The sequence below is a fragment of the Aquila chrysaetos genome, chromosome 4 (assembly GCF_900496995.4).
Source record: "Aquila chrysaetos chrysaetos chromosome 4, bAquChr1.4, whole genome shotgun sequence".
Classification (NCBI taxonomy): Eukaryota; Metazoa; Chordata; class Aves; order Accipitriformes; family Accipitridae; genus Aquila; species Aquila chrysaetos.
The window spans coordinates 52,525,264-52,546,201 of NC_044007.1; the positions used below are offsets into that span (position 1 = coordinate 52,525,264).

At 41.2% G+C, this 20,938-nt stretch overlaps 2 protein-coding genes across 11 annotated transcripts in view; one reads left to right on the plus strand and one right to left on the minus strand.

Moving 5' to 3' along the window:
• Nucleotides 1–2,497, plus strand: part of ESCO1 (establishment of sister chromatid cohesion N-acetyltransferase 1) — a 35,151-nt gene extending 32,654 nt beyond the window's left edge. For all 3 annotated transcript variants that reach the window (XM_030012081.1, XM_041122845.1, XM_041122844.1), the window contains one exon: nucleotides 1,480–2,497. In XM_030012081.1, the coding sequence (XP_029867941.1) occupies nucleotides 1,480–1,627 (148 nt within the window). In that variant the 3' untranslated portion in view covers nucleotides 1,628–2,497. The remainder of the gene's footprint in view (nucleotides 1–1,479) is intronic.
• Nucleotides 2,498–3,484: 987 nt separating this feature from the next.
• GREB1L (GREB1 like retinoic acid receptor coactivator) overlaps nucleotides 3,485–20,938 on the minus strand; it is a 145,412-nt gene continuing 127,958 nt past the window's right edge. For all 8 annotated transcript variants that reach the window (XM_041122842.1, XM_030011979.1, XM_041122841.1 and 5 more), the window contains 11 exons: nucleotides 20,633–20,735; nucleotides 16,874–17,029; nucleotides 16,551–16,690; nucleotides 14,678–14,839; nucleotides 14,144–14,348; nucleotides 13,283–13,448; nucleotides 12,108–12,335; nucleotides 10,519–10,660; nucleotides 9,190–9,390; nucleotides 7,897–8,035; nucleotides 3,485–6,263 (listed from right to left, as the gene is read on the minus strand). In XM_041122842.1, coding sequence (XP_040978776.1) covers nucleotides 6,100–6,263; nucleotides 7,897–8,035; nucleotides 9,190–9,390; nucleotides 10,519–10,660; nucleotides 12,108–12,335; nucleotides 13,283–13,448; nucleotides 14,144–14,348; nucleotides 14,678–14,839; nucleotides 16,551–16,690; nucleotides 16,874–17,029; nucleotides 20,633–20,735 — 1,806 coding nt within the window. In that variant the 3' untranslated portion in view covers nucleotides 3,485–6,099. The remainder of the gene's footprint in view (nucleotides 6,264–7,896; nucleotides 8,036–9,189; nucleotides 9,391–10,518; nucleotides 10,661–12,107; nucleotides 12,336–13,282; nucleotides 13,449–14,143; nucleotides 14,349–14,677; nucleotides 14,840–16,550; nucleotides 16,691–16,873; nucleotides 17,030–20,632; nucleotides 20,736–20,938) is intronic.

Below are 20,938 nucleotides of genomic sequence, written 5' to 3' on the forward strand. Positions count from 1 at the left end.
ATCGAGGTCTTAAAGCCTGAGATCAATTTTCTAAATTTGCTCACATAGCCATCCAGAAAAGTACAATGGTATCCTTTCTCTCCTCTTTCTTCAGATAAGAATAAAACATACCTAAAATACTTTTTATGAAGTTAAGCAAATTGAATCTTCCTTTTCATGTAATTATTACTGACAGTGTATCACTTATGAATTACGCCCTGAGGTTGTGTTCTTGGTTGTTCTAAATGAATCCAAGATGTGCTCTCATCTAAATGTCAAATTTTTTTTTTTCAAACCAGGAACTTGAAATTTCATCAGGTCCTTTCAGCCCCCTCTATAAGAACCCGAACTTGTTTGTAGCTTATGTTTTCATCTAGTGATTGTAGTCATAGTCCTAGCAGTCTCTTTTCTATGAAGAAATAGTTGGAATGAATTCAAACTTTTTTCTTTTTCAAAAACTCTGAAATTGAACTCTTGATCCAGCTCGCAAGTAATTTCCCTGTATGAACATGGAATCATAGAATCATTTAGGTTGCAGAAGACCTTTAAGATCATCGAGTCCAACCATCAACCATGCCCACTAAACCATGTCCTGAAGTGCCTTGTCTACGCGCTTTTTGAACACCTCCAGGGATGGTGACTCAACCACTTCCCTGGGCAGCCTGTTCCAATGTCTGACAACCCTTTCAGTAAAGAAATTTTTTCTAATATCCAATCTAAACCTCCCCTGCTGCAACTTGAGGCCATTTTCTCTCATCCTATCATCACCAGCCTCCTGACAGAAGAGACCAGTACCCACCTCACTACAACCTCCTTTCAGGTAGTTGTAGAGAGCAATAAGGTCTCCCCTCAGCCTCCTTTTCTCCAGACTAAACAACCCCAGTCCCCTCAGCTGCTTCTCGTAAGACTTGCTCTCTAGACCCTTCACCAGCTTCATTGCCCTTCTCTGGATGTGCTCCAACATCTCAATGTCTTTCCTGTAGTGAGGGGGCCAAAACTGAACACAGCACTCAAGGTGCGGCCTCACCAGTGCTGAGTACAGGGGAACAATCACCTCCCTGCTCCTGCTGGCCACGCTATTTCTGATACAGGCCAGGATGCCGTTGGCCTTCTTGGCCACCTGGGCACACTGCTGGCTCATATTCAGCCGGCTGCCAACCAGCACCCCCAGGCCTTTGCTGGGCAGCTTTCCAGCCACTCTTCCCCAAGCTTGTAGTGCTGCATGGGGTTGTTGTGACCGAAGTGCAGGACCCGGCATCTTCTAAAATACCAAAACTTCATAGAAACCCTCCCAGAGCAAGTGATCCTCCTTACCATTTGGAAGGAGGAGATAGCTCATATAAATAGAGCCATCTCCTCCTAATAGAGCTACTTCCTTTTGAATGTCTGTGCCACGTAATTAATGGTTTGTGGCCTCATAGCATAAATATTTTTGCATTATTCCCCTGAGAGTAATTATCTTTTTTTTTTTTTTTTTTCTCCCCCCCCGCTTTTAAACAGGAGTAACTTCATATATGGCTCATACTTAAGTAAAGAAGAAATTGCTTTCTCTGACCCCACTCCTGATGGAAAACTCTTTGCAACACAGTACTGTGGCACCGGCCAGTTCCTGGTATACAACTTCCTCAACGGACAGCACCAGACTTAACTGCTCCCGAAGGAATTCTGTTTTTATGGGGAGACTTCTGCCAAAATGCACCAAGTGGGTGCAGACATTCAGCAGAAGCCAGGGCCATTTTTATTACAGTGAACTCAGGACTGGTAACAACCGAAAGGTTGTGCTATTTTATTAAAATTGTAAACAATGCAGTAATAGGCTAACTTTGTTTTTTTAAAAGAAAGATATTTTATTAACTTTTACAAAAGTTTGATTGTATTTTATCTAGTTAGTCATGTTTACATGCAGCAGAAACTTGTTCATATAGTGGACTGTAAGCTGATGCAAAGACTCTAGTCTCGCTGACGAGTACATCCTGAAGTTCTTAACATGGTGATATACCAGTGCTTCTCGGTACTGTAACGCTGATCTCCTACTGCCAATCCCAGCAGCTGGGCGAGGCCGCTAACAGCTGCTTGCTTGACAGAGTTCAATGCTGTGCTCAATTGCATCGAGGCAAGAAGCGTTAACAGTGCAGTTGTTGTGGGCAACCACCCTCACAGACTGTACGGTGGTATCTGGGGCACTTTCTGGGCGCTACGAGGTGTAAGGGAGCCTACTCGGTGTCGGCAGCGTCAGAAACTTGTTCTACCCCGTCCCCTGCTCCCCCAGATTAGTTGCAGAGTAAAAGGTGGAATGCAGACCCTGAGGACCGGTGTGCTCGCTCATCATTTTTCTTCAAGTACTGTACTGAGTATATACCTTTGTTAGTGGACTTCACTTTGATACTTGTCGCTCCTTCATAAATCTCTCCTCTTCTTTTAAAGGGTTTGTATGTTGAAAAACTGCTGTGGCCTTTCTTGATCTGTACATAATGTAGATAGATTAAAAATAAAATACTTGATAGCTTTTTTAAAGTTACTCTGTATTGACGCTAAGTGTGAATGAATCTTTTGAATATTTCATACTTTTGCATGTGAAGTATCACCACAGTGGCTAATGGCAGCCTCTGCTCATGCATTCTCTGCATTCCTGCCCGCCTGGGGTCAGAATTCCTTTTGTGACAATGCATTTGCTTTGACCCCCCCACCGCTCCCCACCAAGGGTCAGCTCCCCTGTAGCTCCAGCTCCATACCATCCTGATGCAGCGTTTGCAGTCAGGTGAGGGGGGTGATGCCTTCAGCCTTGAATAACAGCTTAAAACCCTAATTTAAGTTGGGAAAGATTTAATTAAATTTAAAATTATGTGGTTTTTTTTAATTTTGGAATCTATGATGTGCAGTTAGGATACACTTGTTTGTATTGCGCTGTCCTTACCTTGGTCTAGTGCTAAAGCAAGGAACTCACGCCACCTCTGGAACATTACTCAGAGTACTTAAAACTGAAGTAGCTGACAGGTGGTGAATTCGGGTCTGTAGAGGCGGCTGTTTGCAAGCTGCAACTTGTGATTTTCAAGGGGATGGTGAGTGGACTGCAAAGGGCCATATCAAAAAAGTGATGTGGGTTCACAGAAAAGCTAAAGGTAATCCTTGCTGGTGGGCTCGGAAAGCAAGAAGTGCTGAGGTCCTGCTGCTGCTCTGAAGTTCTTGCCTGAGCAACACTGAAGCATGGCCAGACCCAAGCCCATTTTCCAACTCCTTATACTTAAGGGGGCTAAAAGTTGGTATTTACAGCTTGTCTGCCTCCCCCCCATCATCTGTTTGAAACAAAGCTACTCTCCCAGGTCACAGGTACCCAGCTGGAAAGATCTCCGGCACTGGCAGCACGCAGAGCTAACTCCGTAAAATCAATACATGGGATTCATGTTAGCAGCCTGAGGTGGGTTTCTCAGGGGCGAGCACTGTTGTGTGTGAAGAGAGACAGAAAGGGCATGCCCTGTGCAAAGTACCAGCTGAGAGAGAGGCAGTCTTAAATGGTAACTTAATATATTCAAATTTAATGAAAGCACATTATAAACATACCATAGCCACAACATCAGACAGTTTCAGTTCATAAACAATAACATGAGGTAGACTGACTAGTGAAGCTAAATTCACCAAGTTTTTGGTTAAGAAAACTTTACACTAGGAAAGCAACATTTTTTAACCCGCTTCCAAAAGTCACAAAAAGCAATTACATAAGTTAAGCAAAAAGCATCTGCATATGATTCTTTAAATCTTAGTTTACATTCAAATTTAACCTGTGAATAGATAGGAACAGCTACAGGTAATACATAACGCTGGCCAGTTGAATACATTCATAAGAATGGCCTTGATGGTGAGGCTTGAAACCAAAATGAACAGCAATACTCTAGATGTCTGACAACAGTCTCCTTCCCAGGAATTCACAGGCAGCCAGTTAAAGTGTTTGGTGGGACGGGCCTACACCTTCTGAGCTGGTTTAGTGTGCTCTGGCCAAAGTGTGACTGAAACTCCTTCCTTCTGCACCAGAGAGAGTTAAGGAAATGGGTTCAAAAATGGGTTTGGTCAAGACAGGCAAATACGCTGACTTTCTGACTGCATTCTCAACCTTCAGGACAATTTCGCACTGCTTCACCGGAGAGCTAGCTCCTCGCAGTAGCCTCAGCACCTGGAGTTTTAAGAACTTAGTGCAAACATCACATACACAAACAAAAAGGAAACCATTTTTGAACATGTAATACCTGAAACTTCTACACCATGCTAAGACTCAGGGTCAGCCTCAAGCCCTTCTGGCAAAACCAGAACTACTGGAATACATTCAAGGTGTTCATCAAAAGCTTCAAGAAGCATCCATTATGTCCCTACTTCTTCCAAGTGTTAAAATAGATAAGGCAGGTTGTGTCTGAAGGAAAATAAAAAATAGATTTACAGAAATGGGTTGTTCCATCTGAAATTTGCTAAATTTACAGCATCAGAATTAAGCTACATTAACACAGACATATGCAAACCATTTTCCTTTAGCCTCTGTCGAATATATTATATGTTTTTTCATCTGTAAACATCTCTTTTCACAAGATAAAAAAAGTTGCTCAATTAACACTATGCATAAAAAAAAAATGCAGCTTTGGCAGGTCCTTCTCCAATGAGTTGCAGCTCAAGTACAAAGACATGTTAATTTCATTGCTTTTGGGGGAGTAAATTGATATTCCTGAATCGCTTTTAAGAACATGCTGCATTTGTCTTTTTAACAAAGGGGTCATGAGGTGCAGGAAGATTATTATATTTTTTTGTATGGAAACCTCAGTGGGGTAACCTATGCTAACTGCATGAGTAGAAGAGAGTACCGCTGCAATTTAACCCTGACAACCAACTGCTACTGCACTGAGTTCATTCTGGAACAACTTAACAAGGATCAGTGACATGCTTGTAAGTAGAACAATGTGCGACTACCTCTATGATCAATATTTACAGAGGTTAATCAAAAACTAAAGGGCTGACAGTGTTAGGTGATGCATTCAAAGATCTTTGCTGCTGGACAGAGCCTCTCCTGAGCAGTCCCAGTGCCCTGGGACTTCTCCCCTGCCCTCCCCCTGGAGCTACTGTAAAATACCTTCTCTTTCCCTCGGGTCCAGCTTGGGCATCATTGCCCTCCTGCACATTTTTTGGTATGTTGCTTCACACACAGGTACGACTTGACAGACCTAATCTCAGCTCTGCAGCCAACTGGAGTTGAGTGAAAAGGACACGGAGAGTAAGTTGCATACGGCCCACCACAAAGGCACCAGACATACAGTAGGACTCATTTCCATATGCAAAAGAGGATGGACCACAGGTTTTCAAAACTCTGACAAGAGTGAGAAACTGAAGGTGATTTGCTGGCAAGTTGTTCTGGCCTCTGACTGAGGAGAGAGCATCTACCTGAAGCCTTTTGCTTTGTCCCTGGAGTCAAGGAGGAGGTGCCTAATGGGGTGAAATAATGGTGAGAACCTGGGTGCACAGTGCCTGCCATGCATTAGCTGATTTGTTCAGGTTTAAGTGGTAAACTTTGAACACCTGTGGAAATTTTGCCAAAGACAGTTTCAATACATACACAATTACAAATTTAAAACTAACACTGCACAGAGAACAAGACTATTCCTTTTAATACAAATATCTATGTTATATTGTAGTTTCAAACCCCTGAGTATTCCTGTACCACAGTACAGAGCTGAAGAGACACGGTGGGCTCTCCTCCACACATTTTCAATAAATTCCACATGCTGGGTTGCGCTTCATGTAACACATTCAAGCTAGCAGCTGCTGAGAGCAGCTTCTTCCCGTAGCTCAGCTGAATATAAAAAGGATTCTTCAACCAAATTACGTCCTCTTCCTACATCCTACAGCTTGGGCTGTGTGATTAGTGTTGGCAGTTGTGACTGATGTGAAAATAACTGGAATCCAGGATCCTTTAAATTGTAACTGATGTGGTAATTTTACCCTAGGAATAAAGCCTACTTCAAAATTGTGGGGAATCCTTTAGAGCAGTCTAGATAAATATTGGTTGCACTTTGCTCCACAGTGATTGTACTTTTATTTTAAAAAAGAAGTTCTTTTTTTTCTTTGTTAGCAGTGTCTTAGCGAAGCTTATATATGGCGTCCAGTAAGAAAATAGAGTGGTTTGTCATCACTACTGTTAGCAGTTTGAAATTCATCCCGAAGTCGGAACTGCCACTCATCTTCCAACTCCAACCGGACTATCGTCTGCCGTAATGAGCTTCTGTCTTGACATATGACACACAGGGTGGCACCTTCAATTGAAAAGCATGTTAGATTCTCGGAGTACAGTAACAACTCTATTTCCTTCATTCCTTTTCCTAAGATATTTTAAAGAAACCTCTGCTGCTTGGTAGGTAAAAAGAGTATTAGAATGGTCTGTCAACAAGCGGCCTGCCTAGGCTCAGGTCAGTCCTGTGAGCCCTGGGACAGAGGCGCATGTGTCCATTTGCGGGAAGACACAGACAGGGAGAAGCAAGCGTGGTGTGGGTCTGCTCTGTATCGCAGGACGTCGCTGCCTGACTGGTGTTAGTATCATCAACCGTAGCAGAGAGAATGTTAACTTGAATCCAAGATCCTTTATCACTACTGATAATTATGCCAAAAGAATAAAGTCTACTTTTTTTTGTTTCATGGGACATTTGGGTTTCTACAAGGTCAATGATGAAATTCTACTAAGCCAAACCAGTTTCACAACTGACTCTTGAGAAAGTCTGCTATGATTTCCTTAAGTATGAGAGCTCCCCTTGGTAAAGCACTGTAAGAAGAGTAACAAACCAAATTCCTAATTTCTCTGGCTTAAAAAACTTGCAAGCTTCCTTCCACCAGACTGCGTAGTTATTTAATGAGCAGGAGAGCTGGACACCTCCAGGGCTCTGTCTGTTCTGTGCTCCAGCCCACACACCTGATACACAGAAGGTTCACGTTCAGATCCCTCCTCTGCTTGATTTGAGCAGGGGAAGGCCCTTCCTACCAGGCATCCACTGCCCATTTTTTGTGAAGAAACTGCCCCTTGCCCAAGAAACAACAAACAAAGCGGCCCCTCTGGCTGCATTCAGCCCACATCAGCTCTGGGGGCTTGGTGATGGCAGCACCATACGCACTGCGACTGCTGCATGGCTGCACCTTCCTGCACGGCTCCTGCACTGTCGGGGGGGGGGGGGGGGGGCAAGCGGGTGCAGGAGCAAACTCCGAAATGCAGTTATTGGGACTGGCTCAGGGTCACCCCCACTGCCCACCCCTCCCCATGCACTGTCGTCTCTCAGCACAAGAGGGAAATGGCTCAGCCATGCCGCCACAAATGCACTAGAGCTCTGTAACACACTTTAGCATTACTGAACACCTATGGCAATTTGCTATTTGTTAGAATTAAGACAAAAGATGAAGAAAGGTTTTGACGAGGTTTATAAAGTTCTGGCGGGGGTAGACCCCATCATCCTCCAGCTGAGAGCTGCCCCGAGCTACAGTACTGAATATTTATTGCCATTATAGACAGATTAGTAGAGCAGAATTTCTCGTCTTCATCAGCAACACCTATGCTCTAAACTCTCAAGTTGCTGACTGCAAGATTCACTGACTGATTTCCATGTATTCTTGTTTTTCTGCACCTATTTCCATTTGATGTCACTTTAAAATAATTTAATGAATGTAATTTATCAAAGCTTAGCAAAGGTTCAATTACTTGTACTTATTACCAACAGGAACAGAAGTTTTATACATTGCCAAAAGAAACACTCCATCTATTTCTTTTGAAAACAATGGCAGCACTAACTGTGAAAATATTGGAGCTGTTTAATGAAGCTGGTTATTCCTCTACCTTTCCCTTTTCCTCCATGCTATTACTTGGCAGGAAAGCACCCAGGATGCCCAGCAGAGCAATAAGATTACCTTTCAGAAACCTGAACCGCTTGAGGAGGTCTGCACCAACAAAGGAGTCGCAGAGATAAAGCAGAAGTCCACTGAAGAACACCCCTTCGCAGTTGACATTGACTGAGTGTGGGCGGGAACTAATATAGCATATAGCCACCTGAAACAGAAGGGGAAAAGAAAGGAAGGACTTCTGTGTTAGAAAATGCCTAAGTAAGACTTTAAGTGGAATGGAATATAACTTAGTGGTAACAGGTGATTTAGCTGGTGCTGGTAAAAACACAATCCAACAAGAATGCAGTATTGAGCAAACTTCCCCTAGGAAACAACACAAGGGACAAACTTCTAGATTCAGATTTGGTCACCAAGTCTGCAATATGTTATTTCAGGGCTCTCTAATTCAGTTTGATTTTCTTTTTCTCTGTGAATTACCTGCTTATAACAACTATTAAGATTATTTAGGTTATTCTAATAAAGGATACATTTGTCAAACACAGTAAGCAATTCCATGACTACTGAAACCACTGAAGCTTGAGCTCCTCTGTTTCAGTGCCGCGATGGCTGCTCTGTTTCAAAGGGTTTCTTCTCTATCCTGCCACCAACTTCCATAAAATTCGTCAGAACAAAACCCTTGTTAGACTTTCACCCTGCTTGAGACCCAGTTCAAACTGACCAATGGGTTCAAAAATTCTGATCTCCTTACCTACAGACATCTAAGACATACTTGCAAAAAACTAGTTTCCCTAGAAACCCAGGTTCATGAAGAGAAAAGCATCTAAAAGGAGAGCTGCATTATAAAGATGAGCTTTGTCCCTCAGCGAAGCAAGCCACCAGAAAAGGGTTGTATCAGAAACTCTCTTAGCCAAAACAAGGTTGTTGCAAGGACAAATCAAACACAGGTGATAAAAGGCTGTATGGGTATGACAGTGATCTAAAAAATTTTGTGGAGAGTTTTTGTTCAGACAGCTAAGCAGTACTCCAAGTTCTGTCAAGAATGGCATCACTTTCAGGTTTTTGCTTCATATAAAATATTATTTCAGACAGACATGCCCAATTCCTTTGCAGATCACATCAATCTATCACAGACGTCTGGTCTCTACCCACACCAGCCAGCTAGGAGGCCACACTTCCAACTCTTCCAGTGGAGTTGGGCCTTTAGCTCCGACAGCAGGGTCTCACTTTGTGAGACCAAAGTCTTCAAACTCTACCCTTGATGCTGAGGGCTTATAAAAGAAAGGGTTTTCAACACAAGACACATGTTGAAGTAAAGGTTTACATTTAATGGTCCCCATTATCCCTGCAAATATTTGGTACCTCAAGCCCGATGTTCAGGTAGCAGTCAATGGCCAATACCGGGTTCTTGAAGTTATGAATGGCCTTCGGAAAGAGTTTGTATGTCGCATGTTGAAGAAATTTTTCCAGGAGGAACTGAGATGGGGCTGCCAACAACGTATGCTCACTGTCAGGGGCACAGACATACTGAAGAGGCATTATTGGTGCCAGGCTGTCCGAAACCTGCAATGAAACCAAGGGGAGCCCCTTTTAACCCACCTACTCAGTGTATCTTCTCTGCAGGAGTTCCTCTAGCTGGGGAAAGGATCACCATGACAGGGCAGGAAGAGAAAGCAAGCTGGGGGAAAGAATCAAAAATCCCAGCTCTATTTTGATATAGCACCACAGCACAGAAGTAAATTAATTAATTGTTCTGTGGTTGCTAAGTACTTCTGTGGGTATCTGCTTGCCTAAAGAAGGGACATAAAATAGGGAGTTCAAATTGTCACAACACCCTTCATCCTGCCTTACTCCTGGACAGTATAGGAAATGACATCCTCCTTGTGTGGAGTCATCCACAGAAAACGTTTTCTATGGAGTTTTCTCATAGGCCAGTCCATCACTACAGATTCCACTGCAATCACAAGAAAAGGAAAATTCAGAAAATGACCTCCCAAAATACTCAAATCTGGGGTTTAGTCAGTTAAATCTGAAATACAGGGGTGAGTTTTTAAGAGAGACATGGTGTGGGATGTGTTTAAAACCACCAGGAACACAAACTATAAGATTCCTAGGGTAAAACCAACCCTTTGAAATATAACTCCATTTAAAGCCAGCACAGCTGTAACATACACTGTATAAAATATTTGGTATCCCCACACCATTTTTATAAATACTTGGATTTCCTGGGTGGATTTCAGAAGATCCCAATTTTCAATGACTTTCCTCAGGTCTCTTTTTGTCAGCAAGTACAAGGACTGAAAGTCATCACAAACCAGCAAACACTGGAAACTAGTGGCTGTGCTAAAATTTTTAAAACCAGGTCCAGTACAACTTGCCTGCTTTTGATCAGAGTGTATGTCTGCAAATTCTTCCTCTGTCAGAGATACCACTGAATAGCTAGACCAAACTCTTTCCGATCCCAGTCCATCTTCTAATAGATTAGGAGGATTATTGTTAGTAATTTATAATTAGCAAAATATTTACTATTTTCTACTTCTGATGTGGCAGCCCTACCACGGAGTAGGCCATGAATGTCAGATGTCAAATAAGCACAAAATAAATCTAAAAGGCTAGAGAATTCATTATTTCTAGGGGAAACAGGTCCTGATTTTACCCATTATGTACAACGGAGCATACATCCACACTCACCATGATTTTTGGCTTAACGACAAAGTCCTTTTGTCCTCCAACCTGAATATGTTTCTTCATGACACTGAAGTTGTTGAAGCGGCAGATGAGCAGGCCGCTGCTGTTTGTCCGCAGATTAAAATCTACATCTTCACAGAAATACCTAGACATTAAACACAAGATCACTAAAACAGCTGTGTGGCTGCTGTGTGTGAGCAAGCATTCACACACCCATGGCTGAAATGCACTGGAATGGGCTCAGCAGAGATTTTTGGAAACCATCTGATATGGTGCCTATACAAATTCTCTACGCAGCTCTGAAGATTCATTCCTTCAATGTGCTCCCGGTGTAGGAAAGCAACTTCTGGCCCTCTTAAGACGAAGCAAGTCTTCACTTTTCAGTGCATCTGTATGCATCTTCCCCATACCAAGTCTGGCTAGCCCTCTCATCCTCGTCATGTACTGGGATCAATCACTTCCTCCTCACCCTTTCCTTTTTTATTTTCTCCTTCTTTTTAGTTCTTTTTTTATATATATAAACTGAGAGAAGCTCTGCAGTGACCAACCTCCATTTCTGAACAAGCCAGTTCTATATGACGTATTTTTTGATGAACTGGAATCAGGGGATAAATGTGGCTTTGACAAATATTTGGCTGTGGGATACAAAGCAGCTGAAGACTTAACATTTATCCTGTGCTATTTACAATGTAATTGCTCACTTCTGTGGGCTGATTCCCATCTCATGATTCAACCAGCCAGAGAATGTGAAATCAAGAGCTCTGGAAGCCACACCAGACCCTGGCTTGCACTGACAGGCTACAATTCCTCCCTCACATATACGGGATCCCTTAAAACAGCAGCAGGAGACCAGGGCGAGATGCCCCAGGGCCACTCTGTGGCTAGCAGAGAGAGGGTTTATTCTACTTACTTGGCCAGGAACGGGGGGAATTGGAAATTGCTTCGGTCTGTGATGAGGACTAGCAGTAAAGCCCCATGATAACAGTGCTTTATTGCAAATGCTTTAGGATGGAGTTTGGTGAGGAGAGGAAAAAAAGGAAGGAAATAGCGGGAAGTTATTTATTCATCTGTTTTTATTGCAAACCCAAGTGGTAACAGGGAGGATAGCTGACTCTGAAGGAAATACAAGGAAACTCTCCTCATAGCATTTGACATAGCAATGGCTCAACCATTTCCTATACCTCTTGTTCTTAGTCATGCGACAGGCTCCTGCCTCTTCCAGAGACTGGAAGCTGCGCACTCTTCCTGTGACTGATGTAATTTTGGCTTCTTTCTTTTATTTTTGGTCTCCTGGTTACTTTTTTCTCCTGAAGTTTCTTCTTTCTCCTCTGCCTTTTCAGTCTTTTGTAGCCCTCCCTTGCCCTTGCCTCATGGTCTGTCTCTCCCAGATTTTTTGGCTGATGGTAAGTTTAATTTGATGCCTTATTTATTCAGATGCAACATATATCACTCTGTATTTTATTTTTGTGATTCTGCACTTGTTACCTTAGACAGGATCTTTCTATTTATCTTGACAGCATTCAGAAATATGGTGACAAGATTCTTATCATGCCAGCATACTATTTTACCACATAAATATATATATTGCCTACCTGTTTAGATCATATTGCACATTCTGGGTCAGGTCTATGTTGAGCAGTATAAAATCACGCACGTGGCACCTGGAGAATGGAGCCTTTGCTTTCCTGGCATTCAGCCTGCTGTTCCATTTCTGAACACCCAGTATTGCATAATGAACAATTTTGGGGGTAGCTTCAATGTGTTGGAGGACGCTCTTCAGAGACACATTCTTGCTGGAACCCCCAGGCTCCAGGGACTGGCTGTAAAACATGATCATACACAACATATAAACATAGCTTATTATTTTTATATAACATACACTGCATATATATATACATATATGTGTATACAAAGGACCACAAAATTCCATTAACAATTGAGAGTGTTTACTCTAGATGCTGTAAAAATATATACATAAACACAGACTTTCTAAACAACAGCCAACTAATCTTATCCCATCAATTTAGTTATTATAAGAAAATGGGCCTTTCAGCAGAATAAGGTCTTACGCAGCAATTTAGAAAGGGAAAAGGAATCACCTTATGCACCATTTCTGGAAGGCTATTTTCTCCATAATGGACAGCAAAAGCACTGAGAAGGGCAAGAGCTTAATGCTTTCTAAAAAGCTAAAGTTCCCCAAATACAGTGTTTTCATTGAGAAACATAAACTGAATCAAAACAAATCAGGGAAGTAACATATTGAGAAATCACTCAAATAGTCACTAAAAGCAAGACCAGCTTTTGCCCAAGCAGAGGTTGTTGATGGTACTGACTGTGGGCCACAGATGCAAGGGTAGAGCCAGGTGGGAGTGTTGCAACAGCAGGAGGTTGGATGTTGGTGGTCATCAAGACAAATCGACAGCCTCCTTACTGCTCTGAGTGAAAGAGCTGATTTTTTGCATTTTAGACAACATATCTAATGTCTCGGTGTACAGTTGCTGGGCTATCTGAATAATAATTGAGTGAATCATGACCTCTGTGAGGCCCTTTGGACAGGCAGCCTGGTGTTATTACATCAAAGCCACTGCCGAAAGCTGCTTTTGCTTAGCAATATTTCAAGTATGTTACCAGCGGTTTCAGCTGCCAAACTTTTCCAGCTGTCTGGACTTTCATACTCTGTCAGATACTAGAGATGAGCCTAAGTCACAGGTGTGCTGCTGTCTGTGCTGGATCAGTGCAGGGACCCCAGCCCTGGGTGGTTACTTACCTTGACTGTTCGTGGACGCTGTGCATGTTCCACAAGACGCAGGCGTCATCCATGACCACAATGAACGGCCACACGCACTGGCGCTTGACTCCCAGTTCCTCCAAGCGGTTTCGTTCCAGTTCTAGATTGTGGTAGGAAAGTTCCTTAATAAGAAACCTGGCAGCACCTGAGAAAATACCATAAAGAAGACATATGGAGATCTTTAATAGACTTTATCACTCTCTCTTCCCAGAGAAAGGCTACATGAGCATCTGCAGTCATTACCCCTTATGAACTTAGTGCTTGTAACATCTTAGTTTAAAAAGAAATCAGTATGTCCCTTTTTCAGTGTGAGTAAATCTAAAAGACAGATACCAAGAAGACTGGACCTTTTAAGAGACTCTGCAGAACATGATTTTGTGGGCATTAATAAAGTAACTTGAACCAAGAAGGAGCTGAGATTCTAAAACTGAAGCTACTTAAAACTTCTTGCAGGAAAAACTCAGCATCCATGAAAACGAAGTCCAAAGTTCAAACCCCTAGTGTTCAGCTGCAGTTAATATTTAGCTTTGGCTAACTAAAAAAGTTGCAATTTGAAAAATCAGGTGTAAAATGTCTAGAATAAACACAGCAGGGCTGAGTAAAATGAGTGAATATGGTGTATAAAACATCAGATTTAAACTGAGAAGGCAGTGACCAATACATGCATTCCATGTCCCTAATAGCAGTTCTTACACATCATTGTATTTTGCACAGATATTGCTGCTATTATCACAGCACGAATGTGAGGAGCTGCTGCAATGTTTCCTTCAACCACATGATCCACATTGTCCAACATGGATTTTGATATCTTCACAGCAAAGCATTGATAGTGTTTCTTACCAACGCCAGCATTGTTGAACATGCCTGGCAGGACAAGCATGATGTGGTTGGGCCAGTATTTACGGTAGAGTGGCATTTCATATTCCTTGACTACAAGAAGGTGGAGGTGGCTGATGCCTTCCATGGCATGGTAGAGGTTCAAGAGGCCATGTTCATGACGTCCACTTGATGGAGTGAAGATAGGACTCTTGACTGCATTCAAATTCTGCTGGAACAGGAGATATTTTGGTAACTTTAGGTAAAAAGCAGGTTATTCCTGATATGGATTTTTATTTATTTATTGTTTATACTGGATTTTAAGATTATTGATCATTGCAACACACATGAACTGGACACTAGGAATGCAAAAAGGGATGATTGTCCTCAAAAACTCCAATTCTAAGGACAGTTAGGCAGGAATTATGCAAAAGACATTAAAACAAAAACAAACCAAACAAACAAAACCCAGCCAACCACCATTAATTTACAAATGTATGTCAAGTTAACTGCATTCAGCATATGTAGCCAGCAGATGGATAAGAGCAGCACACGCACCTTGTCAGAAACAAGTGGGAGACGCATGCTTTCTAGATGCTTTCCCTGCTTGCTGAAGACAAAATGATTCTCTTTGGACTTGGGGATTATAAAATGCAGTTGAACCTCTTCTCCTAGCATCGAGGATGAAAATGTGAATGCATGCAGAGTGGAGTCAGATATCTGTAAACAAACAAACAAAAAAAGATTTGCAAGCAGGCAACACATAAAGAGTATATGACAACCTGCTCTTACAGTCACAATACTGGAAACCATCAGAGAAAAACATCCAAAACATTCTCTTTCAGTAACTGAAGTTAACTCTATTATGTTCTCATTTTCCTCTACCGTCAGCCACATTACTTAGGCATGTAACTGGCCTTGATATTAAAAGAATCAGCTTTATGTACCAGTAAAGATCTTTGGCCAAACTGGACTCTTCTGAAGTCCATTTGAGCTGGAAACTATTTATCAGTATTCTTAAAGAGAAGTGAAAAATACATATACTAGGAAACAAACTGTCCAAATAAATTTTCCCAAAAGAATCAAAGAGCAGTGTAGTGTAAGGGTGTGCCGCCACATGGAATGCACTGCCATTCAGACACCTCAGCAGCAGCATGGCTGCGTTAGTATGGTATTTTTCCTGTGGCAATACTCTTCTAAGCAGCTAGGTAACCAGAGCAGACCACGCCATTAACAAGGCGATGAAGAATTTGGGTGAGCTTAAGTTTGCACAGCGCTTCACTGAACCATGTAAGTGTATACAAAGTGCCTATGTATCTGATAAGATTTCATCCTACAGAAGCATTTGTCTTACTACAAGGTCAAATCATTTACTCTTAGCAATCAGCTTTCTGTAATCTTTAGTAAAGAACTGAAATAATTACCATAAGTAAAGCTGAAAAATGAAAGGGGCTTTATTTAGGTTCTGTTAAAGCATTTAAGAATCTCTCTCCCTTCATAATGCTATCCAATGACTCCCCTTTGGATGTGTAATTTCTCTGAGTTCAATTATCATAATTCTATATACACAACTCACACTTGCACATACAAGTATATATTTATATTTATGACTAGTTGTTATGTTTGACCATATGCACAAAGATGGGTGGAGGGAACAACAGATGTCCTTTGGGTTTGTTTGTGTCAACGTACTTAATGAAGCATGAGGTTTAAACCAGACCTGCTGGTGCTGTTCCGTAGTAACTGACATTGTACATTTCCAGGTCAGTATGTCTACGCTGTGTTAGCTTAATTAGCAAGCTGTTGGAAAAGATTAGCAAGCAAGGAAAGAACAACTTGAGATAAGAAATTTCCAAGTAAACTGTTGGTGGTGGTTAAGAAATAATGTTTGAGCTATTAACCAGGAATAATCTCACCTGCCAGTCTCCTGTGAGCATAACTGTTTTAGAGATCAAAAGTTTTTTGACTAAACAGTTAAAGATGATAATTTTTGTCCAGTAACTCATAAGCTACTGCTGAGAAGCATGCACAGTTACATACAAAGGGAGGAAGAAGTAGGCCTTCCAGTCTCCCATCACAGGTGTGGATGGCTGGCATTTAGGCAAGACAAGCATCTCTCAATTTTACAGTCCTCTCCCATGAGATACTGCGAACCCTCTGGGCAGGCTGAATAATGCTTTGGCTTGAGACAACTAGTCACAATATTCACCCTTTGTTAGAGGCAGCTGGAGAGGAGAACTGCTCATGCAGAACACAGCAGCCACAGTTGATGCTCCAGGGTCTGTAGCTCAGTATCTCCTCTGAGAATGGAAGAATTAAACAATTTCATCTCAGGGAAGGTGAAAGCATGAGTCCTGAGACCAGAGCGGTACGCCTGGAGACACCACAGAAAAATCAAGGATGCATTTTACCCCTGGACCTTGACACCAACCTGTGCGGCAGGATTAATATCCATATACTGATGGCACTGTTCACAGTGATGAAACGTATTGTAAGCTGCATATTTAGTCAACATCATGGACACGGTCTCCCTTTTCTTAGGTTCCTCTGATTTTGTTTCTTTGCTTGTTTCTGTGCACAAAGAAAAGTAGTAACAGAAATTTTATGAGTGTTAAAAATTGGAGACTGTGATCCTGGTAACAATTGTAAAGAACACACAAGTTGGTTTGTTCCGTATAATTTTGGAGATTAAGAATCAATAAAAGCTGATTCTTTGCAGGGAAGTATTCCTAAAAAACTCTACATTTTACTTACCTTGTTTCACTCTTGAGAGTTGTTCCGTGTATACAGGACTTATAGTTCTGTACTTGGGGTCATGTACACTCAGGTCAAAAGGCATTTTGCTGAAGATCTCAATGTCCGGCCAGTGGTCATTGCTAGACTGAGTAATTTCACTGTTTTCTGTATGGTCTGCAACAACACGCTTCAGGTAAGCAGTATCAGATACCGACTGAATGGTAATGTTTGCTGATTTACAGTTGCACAGGAACTCACACAGGTGTGCACACACACAGACAGAGACGTCTTTGAACATCATAAATATTACCAAAACTGAAATTATAATCCACACAAAGCCATTTCAAAGAAATGGCAATTCCTTGGAAACTGCATGCAGGCAAAGGAGCCTCATAGGTATCTTTCTGCTGTGCTCCTCATCAAGCTCCAATGAATGGTCCTATCTGTGAAGAAGATACAGGTGTAGTCTTGAACCTCTCTGTGTTGGAATGAGGAGCATTGGGTAAACGAGAAGCAAAAGTATCCAAAGGCAGAAAGATGAAAGCAAGGGAAAACAGGCTGTATAAATTTATGAACGAGTAGCTGGTGGTACATGGTAAAGGCAGTAAAAGACACACTCCTGTTAGAAAATGGGATGTGGCCAGCAAGGATCAACTGGAACTTCTTTGCTTTGATCCAACAGAGATAAGTCTAAAGTAAAAAATTAAGTGTAAGTAATGGGAACATTAGAAAGCACTGGCCAAAGAAAGCAACCTTGGATTGCAGCTTGAACATGAGTCAATTCAGTTTAAAAGGAGATGGAAGAACACAGAAAAGTAGGTTTGTAACTGAGGTTACCGGTTTTAGAAAAGCAAATTCAGATGAAAGGTTGGGTCTACAGACAAGCACATGCTCACCCTACCCAGACTGACTCAATAGGATGTGAGCCAGCAGTAGTTTAACCTCACCGGCGCTGTGTCATGCTCAAATTAATATACGCCGACGGTCAGGCGAAGCATATTAGTTTGTCCATACAGACAAATTCTAAGAAAGCTTGCTCTGTAAGTCAGCTGGCCTGAGAAAACCAGGGACTTGCCTGTGAATGAGACTTGGACTTCTTGGAATTGCAGTTCCCAAACAACCAGTAACCAGCATACCAAGCAAAATAAAAACACCAGGAGGAAAGGGCTTCAGAGGGACTACATCAAAGAGGACACTAAGAACGAACAAAGTCCATGAGGAATGGAAAAAGCTCACCAGTGGATGAAGTTTTTTCTTAAATGTCAACAAGTGTGAGATAAAATAAGCTTTGCTAAATGTCAAGCTGAGGTAGACCTCAGAAAAGTGCATGTAAACAAATAACAATTTTCTTTGCCATATCACCTCAACTATATAAATTAATTTTTTTCATTTTTTTTTTACTTTGACAATTATGTTTTCAAGGGAATAAAAGGTTTACTATAAGCCAAGATGGAAACAAAACTCTAAAAGCTTGATACACACTCAAAACAGAGAGAAAGAATAACCTCCATGACAGATTTCTGAAAGAACAAGTATGTGAAATCAGGCAGGTGACTGATTTCAACGCAAGCATAGCTCATATATTATCACCATTTAAGAGGAGATGCAGTAGTCTACGGATCTCTGGGTCCGTTACTTTGACCTTGGTAATATTCAAAACTTGGAGAGGGTGAAGGAAATAATTTAAGTTGAGGTAATTGAAAAATGTAATAAAATGCAACATGGGTTGACCAAAGAAATCCTGTGTTACTTTCATTACACAGCTATGATATATCTATTTCTCTGAACAAAGGAAATGCAATGCATCTTATCCTTCTGAACTTAAGTATTTGATATGATACTATATGACAAATTATTAATACAGCTGAAGAAAATGGAGACAGTGAATGCTCTGTAAATTGAAAAAGTTGATTAAACAGAAGATGGCAGTATGTAACATCGTAAGGCAGGTGGAGATTACCAATGAAGTTAAAAGATCAGTAGAGGGGCATACTGTTTAATTATTTTCACTAATGTCACCAACTAAAAAAAAAAAAAAAAAAAAAATTGGTTTACGTTTGCTGGTGGCACAGTCTAAGAGTCACTGTCAATACAGAGAGGGAATTGAAGATCATCCAGAAAGAATTCAATGCCCTTGAAAACTGTTAACAACAGAAACTGCATGATATTTAACAGAAAAAATACAAGTCCTATGTACAATCAAGGACTAATAACAAGCATTTCTGCAGCAGGTTGGGAGCACCTTGATTGGAAATGACTGAGTTGCAGAGGAACCCACAAGTACAAGCTACATGTCTGTGCCAGTGAAATGGGAGGATGGAAAAGACCAGTGCAATCATAGGTTTCATCAGTCATGGGGCTTTTCAGTGTGGGCAGGGGAATACATGAGATGTTGTATTTAACCAGCCCAGGTTAAATGTCCTGCAGAATACCACATTCAGTTCTGGTTACCCAAGTAACAGAAGGGTAAATTGAAAATAGATGTGTAGACAAGAGCTACTAAACTGATAAGCAGAATAAAGACCCTGTCATTTGTGAGGATCCTGTAAGAAGATGCAGGCTATCTAGATGAAACACTGAGAGGGGGTAAGATTCCAGCTTGACTACACCATAGAAGCAAACATAAAAGAAGAGAAAAAGTATTTTAATTTATATTAATATTTCCTTTGGTCCCAAAGAGAATGTTTATAATTGGGACAGGAACATCTTTGGGTTGGAGAATAAAATAATATTTTAAATCATAAGAGCACTAGGGCTCTGGAAAAGTATTCCAATAGAGGTAGTGGGAGCAAAAAAGCCACAACCAAAAACCCCAAATAAACCCAAACTGCTCTTCTGATGGAGTTCTACGCATTCCTGGCAGGGGTGTGACATGTTGCTGTGATCACAACAGGCCAGACAGCATGACGTGGAACTTCTCTTACATTTTGGTATTTCATCCTAAGTTTCTGGGATACTTTAGTTCAAATAATGACAGAATAACAGCCCCCAAAGTTCCAAATCAAAGGAAAATACTTTTTTTTTTTTTAATTTAATAGCACTTTCTGAGTAGAAATAAAAATTAGTCTTTTCAAAGGTTTGACAGCAACTACATTTTCAGGATGCCAGTGTAATGGTCATGAGATTTATGCATCGTGGAGTTATCTTCGCTACAACACCACAGAGTTATGTAAAGAACACCCTGAAGAGGACTCATTTTTAAAAGGGTTTGTGCATCTCAGGGCAAAGTCCTGCCACAGCAGTTAAAGGATCTGTGAGATCTGACAAATGAGCGCAAATCCAGAGAGGCTCCCCATCCCCTTTTTCCTCAGCCTAAGATCTGTAGACTGCAGACAGAAGACAGTCTTTCTGAAAATTGGTATCTAATTTATACTTGAACATAAATAATGGTGATGTTTTGGCCAGAAACGAAATGTTCTTAAAAGTCTTGTCTGCTTAAAAGCAGCCAGTGCATAAAAACTAGCAAGGAGAGGTAACATGGGCAGATGTTGCCCATTTACAGTTTTGTGTTCACTTTCATTTTTGCGCTATCCAAATATATCAATCCAAAATACATTTAATAGTTCTCAGCTAAGCCCAATATAAAATTTAGGTTTTATTCATCTATATTTAAATATATGCAGACACCTACAATAAGTCAAGCTATACGCTAACGAACAAGACAAGTGGTAGATGTAATTTATAGTCTTTCCGTGAGCCTAAAAATTTGTCACTGCTGAATAATACATAACAGAGGCTCTTTAAAATGCATATTAAGAATGACTACTATATACTTACTGGCATTAATCTCTTCTTCATCATACACATCTACTTCCAGCAACCGGATCAGCATACGGAAGAGGATCCTTAGGAACTGCAAGTATGAGCCAGTCTTTCCCACCTGAGCCAAAGATGGAAAAAAAATCCAAATCCCCACTCAGACTAACATGAAGGAAGGATATGTTTCAGATAAATGCCTTTGGGCTTACCCCATTCTAGCTCTGCCTGAAAACATAACAAGACATAATATTCCCCATTATGCTGAACAGTATTACAAAATTGATCTTTGAGCAAAACCTGGCCCACAGGCTGTATCATTTTTGT